Here is a 22,108-nt window from a genome sequence, read left to right as displayed (position 1 = left end):
CTAGTTTCCAAAATGGGGTCACTTGTGGGGGAGCTCCAATGTTTGGGCACACAGGGACTCTCTAAATGCAACATGGTATTCGCTAACAAATTGAATGGAAAATCGGCTCAAATTGTTAGCGGACACCACATTGCGTTTGGAGAGCCCCTCTGTGCCCAAACTTTGGAGCTCCCCCACAAGTGACCCCATTTTGGAAACTAGACCCCCCAAGGCACCTATCTAGATGCATAGTAAGCACTTGGAACCCCCAGGTGCTTCACAAATTGATTCGTAAAAGTGAAAAAGTGAAAAAAAAAAACACTTTTTCATTTTTATGAATCAATTTGTGAAGCACCTGGGGTTCCAAGTGCTCACTATGCATCTAGAAAGGTGCCTTGGGGGGGTCTAGTTTCCAAAATTGGGTCACTTGTGGGGGAGCTCCAATGTTTGGGCACACAGGGACTCTCCAAATGCAACATGATATCCGCTAACAAATTGTCGGCTCAAATTGTTAGCGGATATCATGTTGCATTTGGAGAGTCCCTGTGTGCCCAAACATTGGAGTGACCCCATTTTGGAAACTAGACCCCCCAAGGCACCTATCTAGATGCATAGTGAGCACTTGGAACTCCAGGTGCTTCACAAATTGATTCATAAAAATGAAAAAGTGTTTTTTTTTTCACGAATCAATTTGTGAAGCACCTGGGGGTTCCAAGTGCTCACTATGCATCTAGAAAGGTGCCTTGGGGGGGTCTAGTTTCCAAAATGGGGTCACTTGTGGGGGAGCTCCAAAGTTTGGGCACACAGGGGCTCTCCAAACAGAACATGGTGTCCGCTAATTATTCAAGCAAATTTTACAATCAAAAAGTCAAATGGCGCTCCTTCCCTTCCGAGCCCTGCCGTGCGCCCAAACAGTGTTTCTTCCCCAAATATTGGGTATCTGCGTGCCCAGGGGAAATTGCACAACAAATTTTGGGGTCCATTTTTTCTTGTTACCCCTGTGAAAATAAAAAAAATTGGGTCTAAAGTAACATTTTTGTGAAAAAAGTTAAATGTTCATTTTTTTCTTCCACATTCAAAAAATTCCTGTGAAGCACCTGAAGGGTTAATAAAGTTCTTGAATGTGGTTTTGAGCACCTTGAAGGGTGCAGTTTTTAGAATGGTGTCACTTTTGGGTATTTTCTGTCATAAAGACCTCTCAAAGTGACTTCAAATGTGATGTGGTCACTAAAAAAATGGTTTTATAAATTTTGTTGTAAAAATGAGAAATCGCTGGTCAACTTTTAACCCTTATAGCTCCCTAACAAAAAAAAATTTTGGTTCCAAAATTGTGCTGATGTAAAGTAGACATGTGGGAAATGTTATTTATTAACTCTTGTGTGACATATCGCTCTGATTTCAGGGCTTAAAAATTCAAATTTTGAAAATCGCAAAATTTTCTAAATTTTCGCCAAATTTCCGTTTTTTTCACAAATAAACGCAAGTGATATCGAAGAAATTTTTCCACAATCATGAAGTACAATATGTCACGAAAAAACAATCTCAGAATCAGGGGGATCCGTTGAAGCTCCAGAGTAATTACCTCATAAAGTGACAGTGGTCAGAATTGTAAATATTGGCCCGGTCATTAACGTGCAAACCACCCGCGGGGCTTAAGGGGTTAAAATAAGGAATAAAAATGGTAAAAAAAAAAAAACAACATACTTAACTTTTAATGGCCCCCAGTCTCCTTATCCGATGTGTCCGGTCTCCCGCGGTGGTTTAAAAAGACCTTCCCTGTCATTTAGTTATGTGACAGGTCACGTGACTAAATGACATCATGTAAGGTCCTTTTAGGCCATCACTAGCTGCCGGGGAGCCAGGACGCATCGGATAAGGACACCAGGGGCCATCAGGTGGTGACTTTACACACACCGGTACTATGGTACCCAGGTCTGGATGAGAGTCTGTACATGTAGTGATGCAGATATTAAGCAATTCAATGCAACTCAATGGCAGAAAAATCGCCACAATTCCACAAAATACTTAGTAGTGCTGTGGATTTTTCCACAATGATAATCCACAGCGGATATTTCCACAGCATGTGCACAGCAGATGCGGATTATCATTGGGGAACATGGCAGACCTTCTACCAAGCGTTTAAGCGGCAGAATTGCAGCTGCGGAAACACTTAACATAGTGGGCACACAGCCTTCTAGCCCAGGTTGGCCGGAGTGTCGCTCTTCCTCATTGCCAGCTGCTCACTCATGGTAATCTCCATCGTCCTGTGATGTCGCCCAGCGCTCGGAGGCTCAGCACGGTCCCCGGAGGTGACATCAGAGAACAGCTGTTCTCGGCTCATGAAGAACCGCAGCAACACAAGGAGCAAGGACTATCCCGCTAGGCCCAGCTACAGGTCTCCATCCGCAGGCTGAAGGTGCGAGACTCTGCGTTTATACGTTAAGGTTTCCAGGTAGCGGCAGAGTCCCCCTCTCCCTCCCATGTTGTAGTCTTGGGTAGTGGGGAGAGAAAAAAAAAAGCTGCAAAAACATGAAAGGTAAACCCTGCAGAGCTGCTTCAGGAAAGTAATGTCACCCAGGAAAATCTCCGCCAGCTGCTGGTGTCTTTAAAAGCTATTTGCACATCTTCAGGAAATTCTCGTTTTAGGGTTTGTTTCCATGTGGATTCAACGTCTGTGCAGAGAGGAGGAATAGCGGAGGATTCAGTGCAGATGAGGAGACCGGCGGCTGGAGACTGAGCATTGTGCACCACATGTGTCCTATCTGCACCACAGGGCCGTCCTCAACCAGCACCGGTCAGCACCCTGGCTGACAAGAGATCCGCTCTTCAGAGCACCAGGGCTCCGGGACTCACGGACAAGCTGTCAGCGACAGTCCCAACAACATTGGTCACATCTAGACATTGCATGTGTGCCATGTTGTCCACCCGATAACCAGCTTGTTAGAAATGACAGCCTCTGATAAATGAGGATTGCTCCAGCTAAGCAGCCAAAACGCAGACGTGGCCACATACAGATAGTGGAGGCTCCTGATCAGCAAGAGGCAAAGGCTACAGCAACTACAACATCTAAAACAAGGAACTTTATTAAAAGCAAAAATACTATTTACAAGCAGCAAAGAAAAGTGACCAGGAGACGTGTGCAGGGCTAGGACAGCAGGGGGCGCGCCATCTGTACCACCACCTCCGACCGCAGCTGCGGGAGGCTGCTAATCTTCATCTGTTTGCTGCTGCCATATTTATTCTTCACAGTCTAAAGAAGAAGGAAGATGATTTTAAAGTCCAATTTTATGCATCTCTCTAAAAGAAAACCAATCAGATCACTATCTGCAACTGAAGAAGAAGTCTGAGGATTACAGCCGAGCGTGGTTGGCCTCATACACCCTGCGGGAAGCACCATTACTGCGTAGCTCCCTGGATTCCTTCACCACATGCTGCTCTTCAGATTTCCAATATTTTATTCTCCACTGAATAGATTTGATGTGATCATAACCATAAAGATTACAAGCCCAAACCTAGGAGCAGGGACATCCCAGAAGCCATTACAGTAATCACTTCATATACAGCAGACAGAAGGCAAAGGTGATGGACGGGTGGCGCTCATCTTACCAGGTGTTTCGTGAGGCCCTTGTTGACCTTCACCACGTTCTTGGCCATGTGCTGCATGACGGGCAGCAGGGCCTCTTCAGAGTATGAGGTGTAGTGCTGCAGGGTCGGGGTCTGAGGAGAACAAGTCACTGCTGAGTACAGAGCAGCTGGAGGGTCACAGCCGAAAAACACCAAACATACCCAGTCACCGGCACTGAAGACCTTCAGAGACAAGCAGGAGGCAGCAGCGGCTATCTGCGAGGGCGGGTAGTGTACCATCTCATAGTCAACCATAACCAGCTCCATCAGATACTTCGCCAAGCTGTGCTGCTCGGCTGTGGCCTAGAGACAAGGGGCAGGAAACGTACAAGAATGAACAGGAGTCTCCAAAACTAAACCATTCCTCCGACTGCATCTTCACAACTGAGCCGAACCCAGAGAGCCGCTGTTCATCTACACTAGAAAAATTGCTAAGTATTTTTAGAATTAAATGGGTTGTCCACTACAACGACAACCCCTTCTTGAACAATAAAATAAGAAAAAACCTCACAACCTACACTCCCCTCCTGTGCTGGCGCCAGCACTCGCAGCCCCGGGGCTATGATGCGGTGGAATGACACATGGCGCCCAGTCAGCGCTGGTGTCACTGTCCCCACCTTCATACAAAACTGAACATTAGGAGAAAGTCCGAGCCGCAGCTGATTTCGGACTTCCTATTCAAAAGGTACGAAGGCGGGGACAGCAATGCCAGCGCTGACTGGGCGCCGGGCACCACGTGTCATTCCACCGCATCACAGCCCCCTGACCGCATGTGCCAACACCGCTGAACAGCACCAGCATGGGAGGAGTGTATAGGCTTTTTATATTATCGGGGCCGAACATTTAGATCAAGAAGGGGGTCTTCCTAGTAGTGCAAAAAAAACCCTTTAAACTGATTTGCCATAAAAACAAGCTACATAAGTGACTTTTGCTCCTCCCCATTGCCTAGTGCACCAGCCATCAATATAGTGTAACAGAGGAGATTACAAGCAGCTTCCAATAGAGTTGGCAAGCACAGCCAGCGTCGAAGCTACAGCTGCCTACGGGGTGGCGTCGCCTCCGCAGCATTGGTTGTTCTGCCCAGCAGTGATCCAGGTGCTACCAGTGTAGACTCCAGGCGAAGCACACAGCTGCAGCAGGGTACCGAGCAATGCACCGACTGAGCTCGCTGATCGCCGCCCCATGCCGTACACCAGGGGTCTCAAACACACGGCCCGCGGGACGCATGCGGCCCCTGAGGCTGCTTTATGCGGCCCGCAGGCACCACAGAGTCAGACCCCTTGACGATCCCGACCTGGTGCAGGAGGAGCCGCCGACAGCAGCGCTGAATTGCCACACAGAGACTGTTTCCCAGCACTGCATTTCCAATGCCAGCCGCTGGCCAATCAGAGGCCAGCAGCTGATATCTGCGTGTCGGCGCAGCGAGTATGACGTCATTGCCATACGCAGCTATCAGCTGCTGGCCTCTGATTGGCCGGCGGCTGACATTGAAAATGCTGTGCTGGGAGACAGTCTCTGTGCGGCAATGCAGCGCTGCTGTCGGCGGCTCCTCCTGGACCTGGTCGGGATAGTCAAGGGGTCGGACTCTGTGGTGCCTGCGGGCCACATCTGCAGGAAGGACGCCGAGGGAACGGAGGACAGGTGAGAATCATCTTTTTTTTTTTCTATTTTGTGTGTGTGAAGAACAACACAGGGGGCCCAGAGCCACAAGATGGGGACCGGGATGGGGCCCAGAGCCACAAGATGGGGACCGGGATGGGGCCCAGAGCCACAAGATGGGGACCGGGATGGGGCCCAGAGCCACAAGATGGGGCCACAGGATGGGGACCTGGATGGGGCCACAGGATGGGGACCTGGATGGGGCCACAGGATGGGGACCTGGATGGGGCCACAGGATGGGGACCTGGATGGGGCCACAGGATGGGGCCACAGGATGGGGCCACAGGATGGGGCCACAGGATGGGGACCTGGATGGGGCCACAGGGCCACAGGATGGGGACCTGGATGGGGCCACAGAGCCACAGGATGGGGACCTGGATGGGGCCACAGGATGGGGCCACAGGATGGGGCCCTGGATGGGGACCTGGATGGGGCCACAGGATGGGGCCACAGGATGGGGCCCTGGATGGGGACCTGGATGGGACCTGGATGGGGCCACAGGATGGGGACCTGGATGGGGCCACAGGATGGGGACCTGGATGGGGCCACAGGATGGGGACCTGGATGGGGACCTGGATGGGGCCACAGGATGGGGACCTGGATGGGGCCACAGGATGGGGACCTGGATGGGGCCACAGGATGGGGACCTGGATGGGGCCACAGGATGGGGACCTGGATGGGGCCACAGGATGGGGACCTGGATGGGGCCACAGGATGGGGACCTGGATGGGGCCACAGGATGGGGACCTGGATGGGGCCACAGGATGGGGACCTGGATGGGGCCACAGGATGGGGACCTGGATGGGGCCACAGGATGGGGACCTGGATGGGGCCACAGGATGGGGACCTGGATGGGGCCACAGGATGGGGACCTGGATGGGGCCACAGGATGGGGACCTGGATGGGGCCACAGGATGGGGACCTGGATGGGGCCACAGGATGGGGACCTGGATGGGGCCACAGGATGGGGACCTGGATGGGGCCACAGGATGGGGACCTGGATGGGGCCACAGGATGGGGACCTGGATGGGGCCACAGGATGGGGACCTGGATGGGGCCACAGGATGGGGACCTGGATGGGGACCTGGATGGGGCCACAGGATGGGGACCTGGATGGGGCCACAGGATGGGGACACAGGATGGGGACACAGGATGGGGACCTGGATGGGGCCACAGAGCCACAGGATGGGGACCTGGATGGGGCCACAGAGCCACAGGATGGGGACCTGGATGGGGCCACAGAGCCACAGGATGGGGACCTGGATGGGGCCACAGAGCCACAGGATGGGGACCTGGATGGGGCCACAGAGCCACAGGATGGGGACCTGGATGGGGCCACAGAGCCACAGGATGGGGACCTGGATGGGGCCACAGAGCCACAGGATGGGGACCTGGATGGGGCCACAGAGCCACAGGATGGGGACCTGGATGGGGCCACAGAGCCACAGGATGGGGACCTGGATGGGGCCACAGAGCCACAGGATGGGGACCTGGATGGGGCCACAGAGCCACAGGATGGGGACCTGGATGGGGCCACAGAGCCACAGGATGGGGACCTGGATGGGGCCACAGAGCCACAGGATGGGGACCTGGATGGGGCCACAGAGCCACAGGATGGGGACCTGGATGGGGCCACAGAGCCACAGGATGGGGACCTGGATGGGGCCACAGAGCCACAGGATGGGGACCTGGATGGGGCCACAGAGCCACAGGATGGGGACCTGGATGGGGCCACAGAGCCACAGGATGGGGACCTGGATGGGGCCACAGAGCCACAGGATGGGGACCTGGATGGGGCCACAGAGCCACAGGATGGGGACCTGGATGGGGCCACAGAGCCACAGGATGGGGACCTGGATGGGGCCACAGAGCCACAGGATGGGGACCTGGATGGGGCCACAGAGCCACAGGATGGGGACCTGGATGGGGCCACAGAGCCACAGGATGGGGACCTGGATGGGGCCACAGAGCCACAGGATGGGGACCTGGATGGGGCCACAGAGCCACAGGATGGGGACCTGGATGGGGCACAGAGCCACAGGATGGGGACCTGGATGGGGCACAGAGCCACAGGATGGGGACCTGGATGGGGCACAGAGCCACAGGATGGGGACCTGGATGGGGCACATAGCCACAGGATGGGGCACATAGCCACAGGATGGGGACCTGGATGGGGCACATAGCCACAGGATGGGGACCATTACTACAAGATGTTTTCCATTATTACTATATGATGCTAATTGTAAGACAATATTACTGTATGTGGCCAATTGGGGGAAATAAAATTGTAAAAAAAATAAAAAATAAAATAAAGCATGAAAAAATATTGGGCACTAAAAATGCTGTTTTATATGTAAACTAAAGTAAACACAAAAAAGTGCACGTTTATTATCGCCACATCCATAACGACCCAAGCCATAAAAAAATAAACACGGCAAAAATGTTCAAAAGGTGTATACAAAAAAAATGGTATCACTAAAAATGTCACATTGAACAAAGAATGCGGCCCCCCAAATTCAAATTTTTTCCATGTGCGGGCCATATACCCAGCCGAGTTTGAGACCCCTGCCGTACATCATGGTCAGCAAGCCGTGCGCCCTCAATACACTGCAGTCTAAGTAAAAGCCCAGCATTATTCCATGCACCCATCCCCGGACTTGTTGTAGGCTCCCCTGGAATTTCATCAAACCATGGTGGCATATTGCTAAAATATGCAGTCACCCAGGTCAGTCAGGGGTCTAACTGGAAACATCACGCCCACCCTAAAGAATAAGTGACCACCAACAGAAAACTACGTGAGCAGCCAATTTACCATACAGGGCTACGCAAGCCATGAATGAAGGCTCTCAACATACAGACAGATTGTTTGCGGTGCTGCGTATACGGACACTGACGGAGCTCAGAAGGCCATCACAGGATGGGCCCCTGTGGACACATATGGCATATGGAGCCCTCCTATAGAATATGGTAGCATGAATGCACCCAATCCCCCCCCCCACACAGCAGGACATGATCTCCCACCAGCACAACATCTACTGGCCATAGAGCAGCACTGATCACGAGCCCTCACCTCTCCAATCTTGGAGGCCCTCCTGAGGAAGTGCAGGGGCAGAGGTCTTCCGATGGCAAACTTCAGCACTCGGAGGATGTGCATTTCCATCTCTCTGATCTGGGCCTTTGTGTACGTGTGATCTGTCACAAATGTGAAGTCTCCGATTTCAGGAGGGTACATTTCCTCATACTTAGCAGCAAGGAACATGGACGTCACCCCGACAAGCTGCAGCTGGTTCTTGGGTACGGGATTCTCCTGCAGAAGGTTTTCAGATGTCAGTCTTATAGACCCGACAACTAGGGTTTAGGGTCAGTGTCCTACAGTAGAGTGTCACCTGCAAGAATCGGTCAATTATGGCAACAGTCATGAACATTGTCTCCTGCAGCAGTCGAAACTTCATCTGGACCTGGACTAGCCAGTCAATCAGTATGGCCCGCATGTTGCCCGTCACCTGCTGACCCCGGAGATAGCTTGGTCGCACTGGCTGAGCGTCCTGCAGAAGACAACAAAAAGTGGCACTGAATATAAGTGGTCAGAGAAGAAATTCAACCACAGCCAAGAAAGATGTTAAGAGATGATGGTACGAGGGGAGACAACATGTATCAGGCAGAGAAGTCAAAGTTCAGTGCCCTGATATTCTCAGTACATCCATGTCATACCCACTCTCCGCAAATGTCACCAGATACACTGCACCCACCCTGGTACATGGCACCGACTACTGGTATGACCATTACAGGAGCAGCAGCTTCTGACATGGGCAGATGGAGGCTGGTCCTCACCTCCAGGCTTCTGAGGTACGAATAGATGTCCTTCACGTATTCACTGCACAGCATGGGGTTCCCATCATCATCTGCATCCACGTCCTTCACCTGTATGAGGACATCAGAGAAGGCCTGGCACAATTCCTCGGGGAGGCACCCTGACGTCTCCATGGGGCTGGGGGAGCTGGGCTCTACCTACAGGACGAGAGGAGCCCATCACTGAGGAGAAGCAGCAACTGCTGGCCAGTCACACAGAAAGCCAACGCCAGCTGAGCCAGTCATTGAGCGTCTTACCGCAGGGGCTTCTGTGCAGACACTTTCCACTGTCTTTGGCTCCGGCACCTTCTCCGCAGTTTTAGTTTTCTTTACAACTTTGGCCGCTGGTTTTACATCCTGAGAAACAAGTCATTTAGTATCAAACATAAAAGCCCATAATATAAACTATTATTAAAATGTCCAAACAAATATTCCTACCAAAAACCATCTATGAAAACGTGCATAGAAAACAAATGTGTATATTCTCACTATTAGTTCATGCTGCAGCTGATGTGATCTTGGATCCTAATTCACTGGTCTAGTGCAGCCAAAACGTCTCTATGACGACTACAGTGACCAGCGTCACGAGGACGGAAGGAGTGATCACCAGTACGGGAGAGTCTCCACCCGATGTCCCTACAGTGACCATCATCAAAGAGGACGGAAGGAGTGATCACCAGTACGGGAGAGTCTCCACCCGATGTCCCTACAGTGACCATCAAAGAGGACGGAAAAAGTGATCACCAGTATGGGAGAGTCTCCACCCGATGTCCCTACAGTAACCATCAAAGAGGACGGAAGAAGTGATCACCAGTATGAGAGAGTCTACTCCCGATGTCCCTACAGTGACCATCAAAGAGGACGGAAGAAGTGATCACCAGTATGGGAGAGTCTCCACCCGATGTCCCTACAGTGACCATCATCAAAGACGACGGAAGAAGTGATCACAAGTATGGGAGAGTCTCCTCCCGATGTCCCTACAGTAACCATCAAAGAGGACGGAAGAAGTGATCACCAGTATGGGAGAGAATCCTCCAGATGTACCTACAGTGACCAAAGTTCCATCATCTGAACACAGATGACACCTGCCAAGATCCTCATCAATCCGCAGGTCAGTCCCCAAGTTCTATCTCAAGGAGTTTCCCCATCAGATATTAGATCATCAGATCTATGGTCAGGGATTCGTGTGACCATCTTGCAGATAAAAGGGTAGCATGACCCCCACCCCCCCCTCACAGAACAGCAGCCACACAGCACTGCCCCCCCTCCCTGCTCACAGAACAGCAGCCACACAGCACTGCCCCCCCTCCCTGCTCACAGAACAGCAGCCACACAACACTGCCCCCCCTCCCTCCTCACAGAACAGCCGCCACACAGCACTGCCCCCCCTCCCTCCTCACAGAACAGCAGCCACACAGCACTGCCCCCCCTCCCTCCTCACAGAACAGCAGCCACACAGCACTGCCCCCCCTCCCTCCTCACAGAACAGCAGCCACACAGCACTGCCCCCCCTCCCTCCTCACAGAACAGCAGCCACACAGCACTGCCCCCCTCCCTCCTCACAGAACAGCAGCCACACAGCACTGCCCCCCTCCCTCCTCACAGAGCAGCCGCCACACAGCACTGCCCCCCCCCTCACAGAACAGCAGCCACACAGCACTGCTCCCCCCTCCTCACAGAACAGCAGCCACACAGCACTGCCCCCTCTCCCTCCTCACAGAACAGCAGCCACACAGCACTGCCCCCCCTCCTCACAGAACAGCAGCCACACAGCACTGCCCCCCTCCCTCCTCACAGAACAGCAGCCACACAGCACTGCCCCCCCTCCCTCCTCACAGAACAGCAGCCACACAGCACTGCCCCCCCTCCCTCCTCACAGAACAGCAGCCACACAGCACTGCCCCCCCTCCCTCCTCACAGAACAGCAGTCACACAGCACTGCCCGCCCTCCCTCCTCACAGAACAGCAGCCACACAGCACTGCCCCCCCTCCCTCCTCACAGAACAGCAGCCACACAGCACTGCTCCCCCTCCCTCCTCACAGAACAGCAGCCACACAGCACTGCCCCCCCTCCCTCCTCACAGAACAGCAGCCACACAGCACTGCCCCCCCTCCCTCCTCACAGAACAGCAGCCACACAGCACTGCCCCCCCTCCCTCCTCACAGAACAGCAGCCACACAGCACTGCCCCCCCTCCCTCCTCACAGAACAGCAGCCACACAGCACTGCTCCCCCTCCCTCCTCACAGAACAGCAGCCACACAGCACTGCCCCCCTCCCTCCTCACAGAACAGCAGCCACACAGCACTGCCCCCCTCCCTCCTCACAGAACAGCAGCCACACAGCACTGCTCCCCCCTCCTCACAGAACAGCAGCCACACAGCACTGCCCCCCCTCCTCACAGAACAGCAGCCACACAGCACTGCCCCCCCCCTCCTCACAGAACAGCAGCCACACAGCACTGCCCCCCCCCTCCTCACAGAACAGCAGCCACACAGCACTGCTCCCCCCTCCCTCCTCACAGAACAGCAGCCACACAGCACTGCCCCCCCCCTCCTCACAGAACAGCAGTCACACAGCACTGCCCCCCTTCCCTCCTCACAGAACAGCAGCCACACAGCACTGCCCCCCTTCCCTCCTCACAGAACAGCAGCCACACAGCACTGCCCCCCTCCTCACAGAACAGCAGCCACACAGCACTGCTCCCCCCCTCCTCACAGAACAGCAGCCACACAGCACTGCTCCCCCTCCCTCCTCACAGAACAGCAGCCACACAGCACTGCCCCCCTCCCTCCTCACAGAACAGCAGCCACACAGCACTGCTCCCCCCCCTCCTCACAGAACAGCAGCCACACAGCACTGCTCCCCCTCCCTCCTCACAGAACAGCAGCCACACAGCACTGCCCCCCTCCCTCCTCACAGAACAGCAGCCACACAGCACTGCTCCCCCCCCTCCTCACAGAACAGCAGCCACACAGCACTGCTCCCCCCTCCTCCTCACAGAACAGCAGCCACACAGCACTGCTCCCCCCTCCTCCTCACAGAACAGCCGCCACAGAGCACTGCCCCCCCTCCTCCTCACAGAACAGCCGCCACACAGCACTGCCCCCCCTCCTCCTCACAGAACAGCCGCCACACAGCACTGCCCCCCCTCCTCCTCACAGAACAGCCGCCACACAGCACTGCCCCCCCTCCTCCTCACAGAACAGCCGCCACACAGCACTGCCCCCCTTCCCTCCTCACAGAACAGCAGCCACACAGCACTGCTCCCCCCTCCTCACAGAACAGCAGCCACACAGCACTGCCCCCCTCCCTCCTCACAGAACAGCAGCCACACAGCACTGCCCCCCCTCCCTCCTCACAGAACAGCCACCACACAGCACTGCTCCCCCCTCCTCCTCACAGAACAGCCGCCACACAGCACTGCCCCCCCTCCTCCTCACAGAACAGCCGCCACACAGCACTGCCCCCCCTCCTCCTCACAGAACAGCCGCCACACAGCACTGCCCCCCTTCCCTCCTCACAGAACAGCAGCCACACAGCACTGCTCCCCCCTCCTCACACACAGCACTGCCCCCCCTCCCTCCTCACAGAACAGCCGCCACACAGCACTGCCCCCCCTCCTCCTCACAGAACAGCAGCCACACAGCACTGCCCCCCCTCCCTCCTCACAGAACAGCAGCCACACAGCACTGCCCCCCCTCCCTCCTCACAGAACAGCAGCCACACAGCACTGCCCCCCTCCCTCCTCACAGAACAGCAGCCACACAGCACTGCTCCCCCCTCCTCACAGAACAGCAGCCACACAGCACTGCCCCCCCTCCCTCCTCACAGAACAGCAGCCACACAGCACTGCCCCCCCTCCCTCCTCACAGAACAGCAGCCACACAGCACTGCCCCCCCTCCCTCCTCACAGAACAGCCGCCACACAGCACTGCCCCCCCTCCCTCCTCACAGAACAGCCACCACACAGCACTGCCCCCCTTCCCTCCTCACAGAACAGCAGCCACACAGCACTGCTCCCCCCTCCTCACACACAGCACTGCCCCCCCTCCCTCCTCACAGAACAGCCGCCACACAGCACTGCCCCCCCTCCTCCTCACAGAACAGCCGCCACACAGCACTGCCCCCCCTCCTCACAGAACAGCCGCCACACAGCACTGCCCCCCCTCCTCCTCACAGAACAGCCGCCACACAGCACTGCCCCCCCTCCTCCTCACAGAACAGCCACCACACAGCACTGCCCCCCCTCCCTCCTCACAGAACAGCCGCCACACAGCACTGCCCCCCCTCCCTCCTCACAGAACAGCAGTCACACAGCACTGCCCCCCTCCTCACAGAACAGCAGCCACACAGCACTGCCCCCCTTCCCTCCTCACAGAACAGCAGCCACACAGCACTGCCCCCCCCTCCTCACAGAACAGCAGCCACACAGCACTGCCCCCCCCTCCTCACAGAACAGCAGCCACACAGCACTGCTCCCTCCTCCTCACAGAACAGCAGCCACACAGCACTGCTCCCCCCTCCTCACACACAGCACTGCCCCCCCTCCCTCCTCACAGAACAGCAGCCACACAGCACTGCCCCCCCTCCCTCCTCACAGAACAGCCGCCACACAGCACTGCCCCCCCTCCCTCCTCACAGAACAGCCGCCACACAGCACTGCCCCCCCTGCTCACACACAGCACTGCCCCCCCCTCCTCCTCACAGAACAGCAGCCACACAGCACTGCCCCCCTCCCTCCTCACAGAACAGCAGCCACACAGCACTGCTCCCCCCCTCCTCACAGAACAGCAGCCACACAGCACTGCTCCCCCCTGCTCCACAGAACAGCAGCCACACAGCACTGCTCCCCCTCCCTCCTCACAGAACAGCAGCCACACAGCACTGCTCCCCCCCCTCCTCACAGAACAGCAGCCACACAGCACTGCTCCCCCCTCCTCACAGAACAGCAGCCACACAGCACTGCTCCCCCTCCTCCTCACAGAACAGCAGCCACACATCACTGCTCCCCCTCCTCCTCACAGAACAGCAGCCACACATCACTGCTCCCCCTCCTCCTCACAGAACAGCAGCCACACATCACTGCTCCCCCTCCTCCTCACAGAACAGCAGCCACACATCACTGCTCCCCCCCCCTCCTCACAGAACAGCAGCCACACAACACGGCCTCCCCCTCCTCACAGAACAGCCGCCACACAGCACTGCCCCCCCTCCCTCCTCACAGAACAGCAGCCACACAGCACTGCCCCCCTCCCTCCTCACAGAACAGCAGCCACACAGCACTGCTCCCCCCTCCCTCCTCACAGAACAGCAGCCACACAGCACTGCCCCCCTCCCTCCTCACAGAACAGCAGCCACACAGCACTGCTCCCCCCTCCCTCCTCACAGAACAGCCGCCACACAGCACTGCCCCCCCTCCCTCCTCACAGAACAGCCGCCACACAGCACTGCCCCCCTCCCTCTCACAGAACAGCCGCCACACAGCACTGCCCCCCCTCCCTCCTCACAGAACAGCAGCCACACAGCACTGCCCCCCCTCCTCACAGAACAGCAGCCACACAGCACTGCCCCCCCTCCTCACAGAACAGCAGCCACACAGCACTGCTCCCCCTCCCTCTCACAGAACAGCCGCCACACAGCACTGCCCCCCCTCCCTCCTCACAGAACAGCAGCCACACAGCACTGCTCCCCCTCCTCACAGAACAGCAGCCACACAGCACTGCTCCCCCCCCTCCTCACAGAACAGCAGCCACACAGCACTGCTCCCCCCTCCTCACACACAGCACTGCCCCCCCTCCCTCCTCACAGAACAGCCGCCACACAGCACTGCCCCCCCTCCCTCTCACAGAACAGCCGCCACACAGCACTGCCCCCCCTCCCTCCTCACAGAACAGCCGCCACACAGCACTGCCCCCCTCCCTCCTCACAGAACAGCAGCCACACAGCACAGCCCCCCCTCCCTCCTCACAGAACAGCCGCCACACAGCACTGCTCCCCCTCCCTCCTCACAGAACAGCCGCCCACACAGCACTGCCCCCCTCCTCCTCACAGAACAGCAGCCACACAGCACTGCTCCCCCCTCCTCACAGAACAGCAGCCACACAGCACTGCCCCCCCTCCCTCCTCACAGAACAGCAGCCACACAGCACTGCCCTCCCTCCCTCCTCACAGAACAGCAGCCACACAGCACAGCCCCCCTCCCTCCTCACAGAACAGCCGCCACACAGCACAGCCCCCCCTCCCTCCTCACAGAACAGCCGCCACACACCACAGCCCCCCTCCCTCCTCACAGAACAGCAGCCACACAGCACTGCCCCCCCTCCTCACAGAACAGCATCACACAGCACTGCCCCCCCTCCTCACAGAACAGCAGCCAAACAGCACTGCCCCCCTTCCCTCCTCACAGCACTGCCCCCCCTCCCTCCTCACAGAACAGCAGCCACACAGCACTGCCCCCCTCCCTCCTCACAGAACAGCAGCCACACAGCACTGCCCCCCCTCCCTCCTCACAGAACAGCAGCCACACAGCACTGCCCCCCTCCTCCTCACAGAACAGCAGCCACACAGCACTGACCCCCCTCCCTCCTCACAGAACAGCAGCCACACAGCACTGCCCCCCTCCTCCTCACAGAACAGCAGTCACACAGCACTGCCCCCCCTCCTCACAGAACAGCACTGCCCCCCCTCCTCACACACAGCACTGCCCCCCCTCCTCACACACAGCACTGCCCCCCCCTCCTCACACACAGCACTGCCCCCCCCTCCTCACACACAGCACTGCCCCCCCTCCTCACACACACAGCACTGCCCCCCCCCTCCTCACACACAGCACTGCCCCCCCCCTCCTCACACACAGCACTGCCCCCCCCTCCTCACACACAGCACTGCCCCCCCCTCCTCACACACAGCACTGCCCCCCCTCCTCACACACAGCACTGCCCCCCCCTCCTCACACACAGCACTGCCCCCCCCCTCCTCACACACAGCACTGCCCCCCCCTCCTCACACACAGCACTGCCCCCCCCTCCTCACACACAGCACTGCCCCCCCTCCTCACACACAGCACTGCCCCCCCCTCCTCACACACAGCACTGCCCCCCCCCTCCTCACACACAGCACTGCCCCCCCCTCCTCACACACAGCACTGCCCCCCCCCTCCTCACACACAGCACTGCCCCCCCCCTCCTCACACACAGCACTGCCCCCCCCCTCCTCACACACAGCACTGCCCCCCCCTCCTCACACACAGCACTGCCCCCCCCCCTCCTCACACACAGCACTGCCCCCCCCTCCTCACACACAGCACTGCCCCCCCCTCCTCACACACAGCACTGCCGCCCCCTCCTCACACACAGCACTGCCGCCCCCTCCTCACACACAGCACTGCCGCCCCCTCCTCACACACAGCACTGCCGCCCCCTCCTCACACACAGCACTGCCGCCCCCTCCTCACACACAGCACTGCCCCCCCCTCCTCACACACAGCACTGCCCCCCCCTCCTCACACACAGCACTGCCCCCCCCTCCTCACAGAACAGCAGCCACACAGCACTGCTCCCCCCTCCTCACAGAACAGCAGCCACACAGCACTGCCCCCCCCTCCTCACAGAACAGCAGCCACACAGCACTGCCCCCCCCTCCTCACACACAGCACTGCCCCCCCCTCCTCACAGAACAGCAGCCACACAGCACTGCTCCCCCCCTCCTCCTCACACACAGCACTGCTCCCCCCCTCCTCCTCACACACAGCACTGCTCCCCCCCTCCTCCTCACACACAGCACTGCTCCCCCCCCTCCTCCTCACACACAGCACTGCTCCCCCCCTCCTCCTCACACACAGCACTGCTCCCCCCCTCCTCCTCACACACAGCACTGCTCCCCCCCTCCTCCTCACACACAGCACTGCTCCCCCCCTCCTCCTCACACACAGCACTGCTCCCCCCCTCCTCCTCACACACAGCACTGCTCCCCCCCTCCTCCTCACACACAGCACTGCTCCCCCCCTCCTCCTCACACACAGCACTGCTCCCCCCTCCTCCTCACACACAGCACTGCCCCCCCTCCTCACACACAGCACTGCCCCCCCTCCTCACACACACGCACTGCTCCCCCTCCTCACACACAGCACTGCTCCCCCCCTCCTCCTCACACACAGCACTGCCCCCCCTCCTCACACACAGCACTGCCCCCCCCTCCTCACAGAACAGCAGCCACAGCACTGCTCCCCCCCTCCTCCTCACACACAGCACTGCTCCCCCCCTCCTCCTCACACACAGCACTGCTCCCCCCCTCCTCCTCACAACAGCACTGCTCCCCCCCTCCTCCTCACACACAGCACTGCTCCCCCCCTCCTCCTCACACACAGCACTGCTCCCCCCCTCCTCCTCACACACAGCACTGCTCCCCCCCTCCTCCTCACACACAGCACTGCTCCCCCCCTCCTCCTCACACACAGCACTGCTCCCCCCCTCCTCCTCACACACAGCACTGCTCCCCCCCTCCTCCTCACACACAGCACTGCTCCCCCCCTCCTCCTCACACACAGCACTGCTCCCCCCCTCCTCCTCACACACAGCACTGCTCCCCCCCTCCTCCTCACACACAGCACTGCTCCCCCCTCCTCCTCACACACAGCACTGCTCCCCCCCTCCTCCTCACACACAGCACTGCTCCCCCCCTCCTCCTCACACACAGCACTGCTCCCCCCCTCCTCCTCACACACAGCACTGCTCCCCCCCTCCTCCTCACACACAGCACTGCTCCCCCCCTCCTCCTCACACACAGCACTGCTCCCCCCCTCCTCCTCACACACAGCACTGCTCCCCCCCTCCTCCTCACACACAGCACTGCTCCCCCCCTCCTCCTCACACACAGCACTGCTCCCCCCCTCCTCCTCACACACAGCACTGCTCCCCCCCTCCTCCTCACACACAGCACTGCTCCCCCCCTCCTCCTCACACACAGCACTGCTCCCCCCCTCCTCCTCACACACAGCACTGCTCCCCCCCTCCTCCTCACACACAGCACTGCTCCCCCCCTCCTCCTCACACACAGCACTGCTCCCCCCCTCCTCCTCACACACAGCACTGCTCCCCCCCTCCTCCTCACACACAGCACTGCTCCCCCCCTCCTCCTCACACACAGCACTGCTCCCCCCCTCCTCCTCACACACAGCACTGCCCCCCCCCTCCTCCTCACACACAGCACTGCCCCCCCCCTCCTCCTCACACACAGCACTGCCCCCCCCTCCTCCTCACACACAGCACTGCCCCCCCCTCCTCCTCACACACAGCACTGCCCCCCCCTCCTCCTCACACACAGCACTGCCCCCCCCTCCTCACACACAGCACTGCCCCCCCCTCCTCACACACAGCACTGCCCCCCCCTCCTCACACACAGCACTGCCCCCCCCTCCTCACACACAGCACTGCCCCCCCCTCCTCACACACAGCACTGCCCCCCCCTCCTCACACACAGCACTGCCCCCCCCTCCTCACACACAGCACTGCCCCCCCCCTCCTCACACACAGCACTGCCCCCCCCCTCCTCACACACAGCACTGCCCCCCCCCCCTCCTCACACACAGCACTGCCCCCCCCTCCTCACACACAGCACTGCCCCCCCCCTCCTCACACACAGCACTGCCCCCCCTCCTCACACACAGCACTGCCCCCCCCTCCTCACACACAGCACTGCCCCCCCCTCCTCACACACAGCACTGCCCCCCCCCTCCTCACACACAGCACTGCCCCCCCTCCTCACACAGCACTGCCCCCCCCTCCTCACAGAACAGCAGCCACACAGCACTGTCCCCCCCTCCTCACACAGCACTGCCCCCCCCTCCTCACAGAACAGCAGCCACACAGCACTGCTCCCCCCCTCCTCCTCACAGAACAGCAGCCACACAGCACTGCTCCCCCCTCCTCCTCACACACAGCACTGCTCCCCCCCTCCTCCTCACAGACAGCACTGCTCCCCCCTCCTCCTCACAGACAGCACTGCTCCCCCTCCTCACAGACAGCACTGCTCCCCCTCCTCACAGACAGCACTGCTCCCCCCTCCTCACAGACAGCACTGCTCCCCCTCCTCACAGACAGCACTGCTCCCCCCCTCCTCACAGACAGCACTGCTCCCCCCCTCCTCACAGACAGCACTGCTCCCCCCCTCCTCACAGACAGCACTGCTCCCCCCCTCCTCACAGACAGCACTGCTCCCCCCCTCCTCACAGACAGCACTGCTCCCCCCCTCCTCACAGACAGCACTGCTCCCCCCCTCCTCACAGACAGCACTGCTCCCCCCCTCCTCACAGACAGCACTGCTCCCCCCCTCCTCACAGACAGCACTGCTCCCCCCCTCCTCACAGACAGCACTGCTCCCCCCCTCCTCACAGAACAGCCGCCACACAGCACTGCTCCCCCCCTCCTCACAGAACAGCAGCCACACAGCACTGCCCCCCCCTCCTCCTCACAGAACAGCAGCCACACAGCACTGCCCCCCCCTCCTCCTCACAGAACAGCAGCCACACAGCACTGCCCCCCTCCCTCCTCACAGAACAGCAGCCACACAGCACTGCCCCCCTCCCTCCTCACAGAACAGCAGCCACACAGCACTGCTCCCCCCTCCTCCTCACAGAACAGCAGCCACACAGCACTGCTCCCCCCTCCTCCTCACAGAAAAGCAGCCACACAGCACTGCCCCCCCCTCCCTCCTCACAGAACAGCAGCCACACAGCACGGCCTCCCCCTCCTCACAGAACAGCAGCCACACAGCACTGCCCCCCCCTCCTCACAGAAAAGCAGTCACACAGCACTGCCCCCCCTCCTCACAGAACAGCAGCCACACAGCACTGCCCCCCTCCCTCCTCACAGAACAGCAGCCACACAGCACTGCCCCCCTCCCTCCTCACAGAACAGCAGCCACACAGCACTGCCCCCCTCCCTCCTCACAGAACAGCAGCCACACAGCACTGCCCCCCTCCCTCCTCACAGAACAGCAGCCACACAGCACTGCCCCCCTCCCTCCTCACAGAACAGCAGCCACACAGCACTGCCCCCCTCCCTCCTCACAGAACAGCAGCCACACAGCACTGCTCCCCCCTCCTCACAGAACAGCAGCCACACAGCACTGGCCCCCCCTCCTCACAGAACAGCAGCCACACAGCACTGCCACCCTCCTCCTCACAGAACAGCAGCCACACAGCACTGCCCCCCTCCTCACAGAACAGCAGCCACACAGAACTGCCCCCCCCCCTCCTCACAGAACAGCAGCCACACAGCACTGCCCCCCCCCCTCCTCACAGAACAGCAGTCACACAGCACTGGCCCCCCCTCCTCACAGAACAGCAGCCACACAGCACTGCCCCCCCTCCCTCCTCACAGAACAGCAGTCACACAGCACTGCTCCCCCCTCCTCACAGAACAACAGCCACACAGCACTGCCCCCCCTCCCTCCTCACAGAACAGCAGTCACACAGCACTGCCCCCCCTCCCTCCTCACAGAACAGCAGTCACACAGCACTGCCCCCCCTCCCTCCTCACAGAACAGCAGTCACACAGCACTGCCCCCCCTCCCTCCTCACAGAACAGCAGTCACACAGCACTGCCCCCCCTCCCTCCTCACAGAACAGCAGCCACACAGCACTGCCCCCCCTCCTCACAGAACAGCAGCCACACAGCACTGGCCCCCCCTCCTCCTCACAGAACAGCAGTCACACAGCACTGCCCCCCCTCCCTCCTCACAGAACAGCAGTCACACAGCACTGCCCCCCCCCTCCTCACAGAACAGCAGCCACACAGCACTGCCCCCCCTCCCTCCTCACAGAACAGCAGTCACACAGCACTGCCCCCCCCCTCCTCACAGAACAGCAGCCACACAGCACTGCCCCCCCTCCTCCTCACAGAACAGCAGTCACACAGCACTGCCCCCCCTCCCTCCTCACAGAACAGCAGTCACACAGCACTGCCCCCCCCTCCTCACAGAACAGCAGCCACACAGCACTGCCCCCCCTCCCTCCTCACAGAACAGCAGCCACACAGCACTGCCCCCCTCCCTCCTCACAGAACAGCAGCCACACAGCACTGCCCCCCCCCTCCTCACAGAACAGCAGCCACACAGCACTGCCTCCCCCTCCTCACAGAACAGCAGCCACACAGCACTGCTCCCCCCTCCTCACAGAACAGCAGCCACACAGCACTGCCCCCCTCCTCCTCACAGAACAGCAGCCACACAGCAATGCTCCCCCTCCTCCTCACAGAACAGCAGCCACACAGCACTGCCCCCCTCCTCACAGAACAGCAGCCACACAGCACTGCCCCCCCCTCCTCACAGAACAGCAGCCACACAGCACTGCCCCCCTCCCTCCTCACAGAACAGCAGCCACACAGCACTGCCCCCCTCCCTCCTCACAGAACAGCAGCCACACAGCACTGCCCCCCTCCCTCCTCACAGAACAGCAGCCACACAGCACTGCCCCCCCTCCCTCCTCACAGAACAGCAGTCACACAGGACTGCCCCCCCTCCTCACAGAACAGCCGCCACACAGCACTGCCCCCCCTCCCTCCTCACAGAACAGCAGTCACACAGGACTGCCCCCCCTCCTCACAGAACAGCCGCCACACAGCACTGCCCCCCCTCCCTCCTCACAGAACAGCCGCCACACAGCACTGCCCCCCCTCCCTCCTCACAGAACAGCAGTCACACAGCACTGCCCCCCTCCCTCCTCACAGAACAGCAGCCACACAGCACTGCTCCCCCCCTCCTCCTCACACACCAGCAGCCACACAGCACTGCTCCCCCCCTCCTCCTCACACACAGCACTGCTCCCCCCCTCCTCACACACAGCACTGCTCCCCCCCTCCTCCTCACACACAGCACTGCTCCCCCCCTCCTCCTCACACACAGCACTGCTCCCCCCCTCCTCCTCACAGACAGCACTGCTCCCCCCCTCCTCACAGAACAGCAGCCACACAGCACTGCTCCCCCCCTCCTCACAGAAC

At 59.4% G+C, this 22,108-nt stretch overlaps 1 protein-coding gene across 2 annotated transcripts in view; it reads right to left on the bottom strand.

Annotated features, from left to right (window-relative positions):
- Positions 1 to 3,046: 3,046 nt before the first annotated feature.
- LOC141157149 (G2/mitotic-specific cyclin-B1-like) overlaps positions 3,047 to 22,108 on the bottom strand; it is a 52,951-nt gene continuing 33,889 nt past the window's right edge. For both annotated transcript variants that reach the window (XM_073644060.1, XM_073644059.1), the window contains exons 3-9: positions 9,370 to 9,468; positions 9,094 to 9,270; positions 8,649 to 8,807; positions 8,333 to 8,569; positions 3,766 to 3,906; positions 3,586 to 3,696; positions 3,047 to 3,229 (exon numbers count right to left, since the gene is read on the bottom strand). In XM_073644060.1, coding sequence (XP_073500161.1) covers positions 3,125 to 3,229; positions 3,586 to 3,696; positions 3,766 to 3,906; positions 8,333 to 8,569; positions 8,649 to 8,807; positions 9,094 to 9,270; positions 9,370 to 9,468 — 1,029 coding nt within the window. In that variant the 3' untranslated portion in view covers positions 3,047 to 3,124. The remainder of the gene's footprint in view (positions 3,230 to 3,585; positions 3,697 to 3,765; positions 3,907 to 8,332; positions 8,570 to 8,648; positions 8,808 to 9,093; positions 9,271 to 9,369; positions 9,469 to 22,108) is intronic.

The sequence above is a fragment of the Phyllobates terribilis genome, unplaced genomic scaffold (assembly GCF_046119375.1).
Source record: "Phyllobates terribilis strain yellow unplaced genomic scaffold, ASM4611937v1 Scaffold_8__6_contigs__length_399053987, whole genome shotgun sequence".
In the NCBI taxonomy this organism is placed as follows: Eukaryota; Metazoa; Chordata; class Amphibia; order Anura; family Dendrobatidae; genus Phyllobates; species Phyllobates terribilis.
This window is presented reverse-complemented; position numbering and strand designations above follow the sequence as displayed.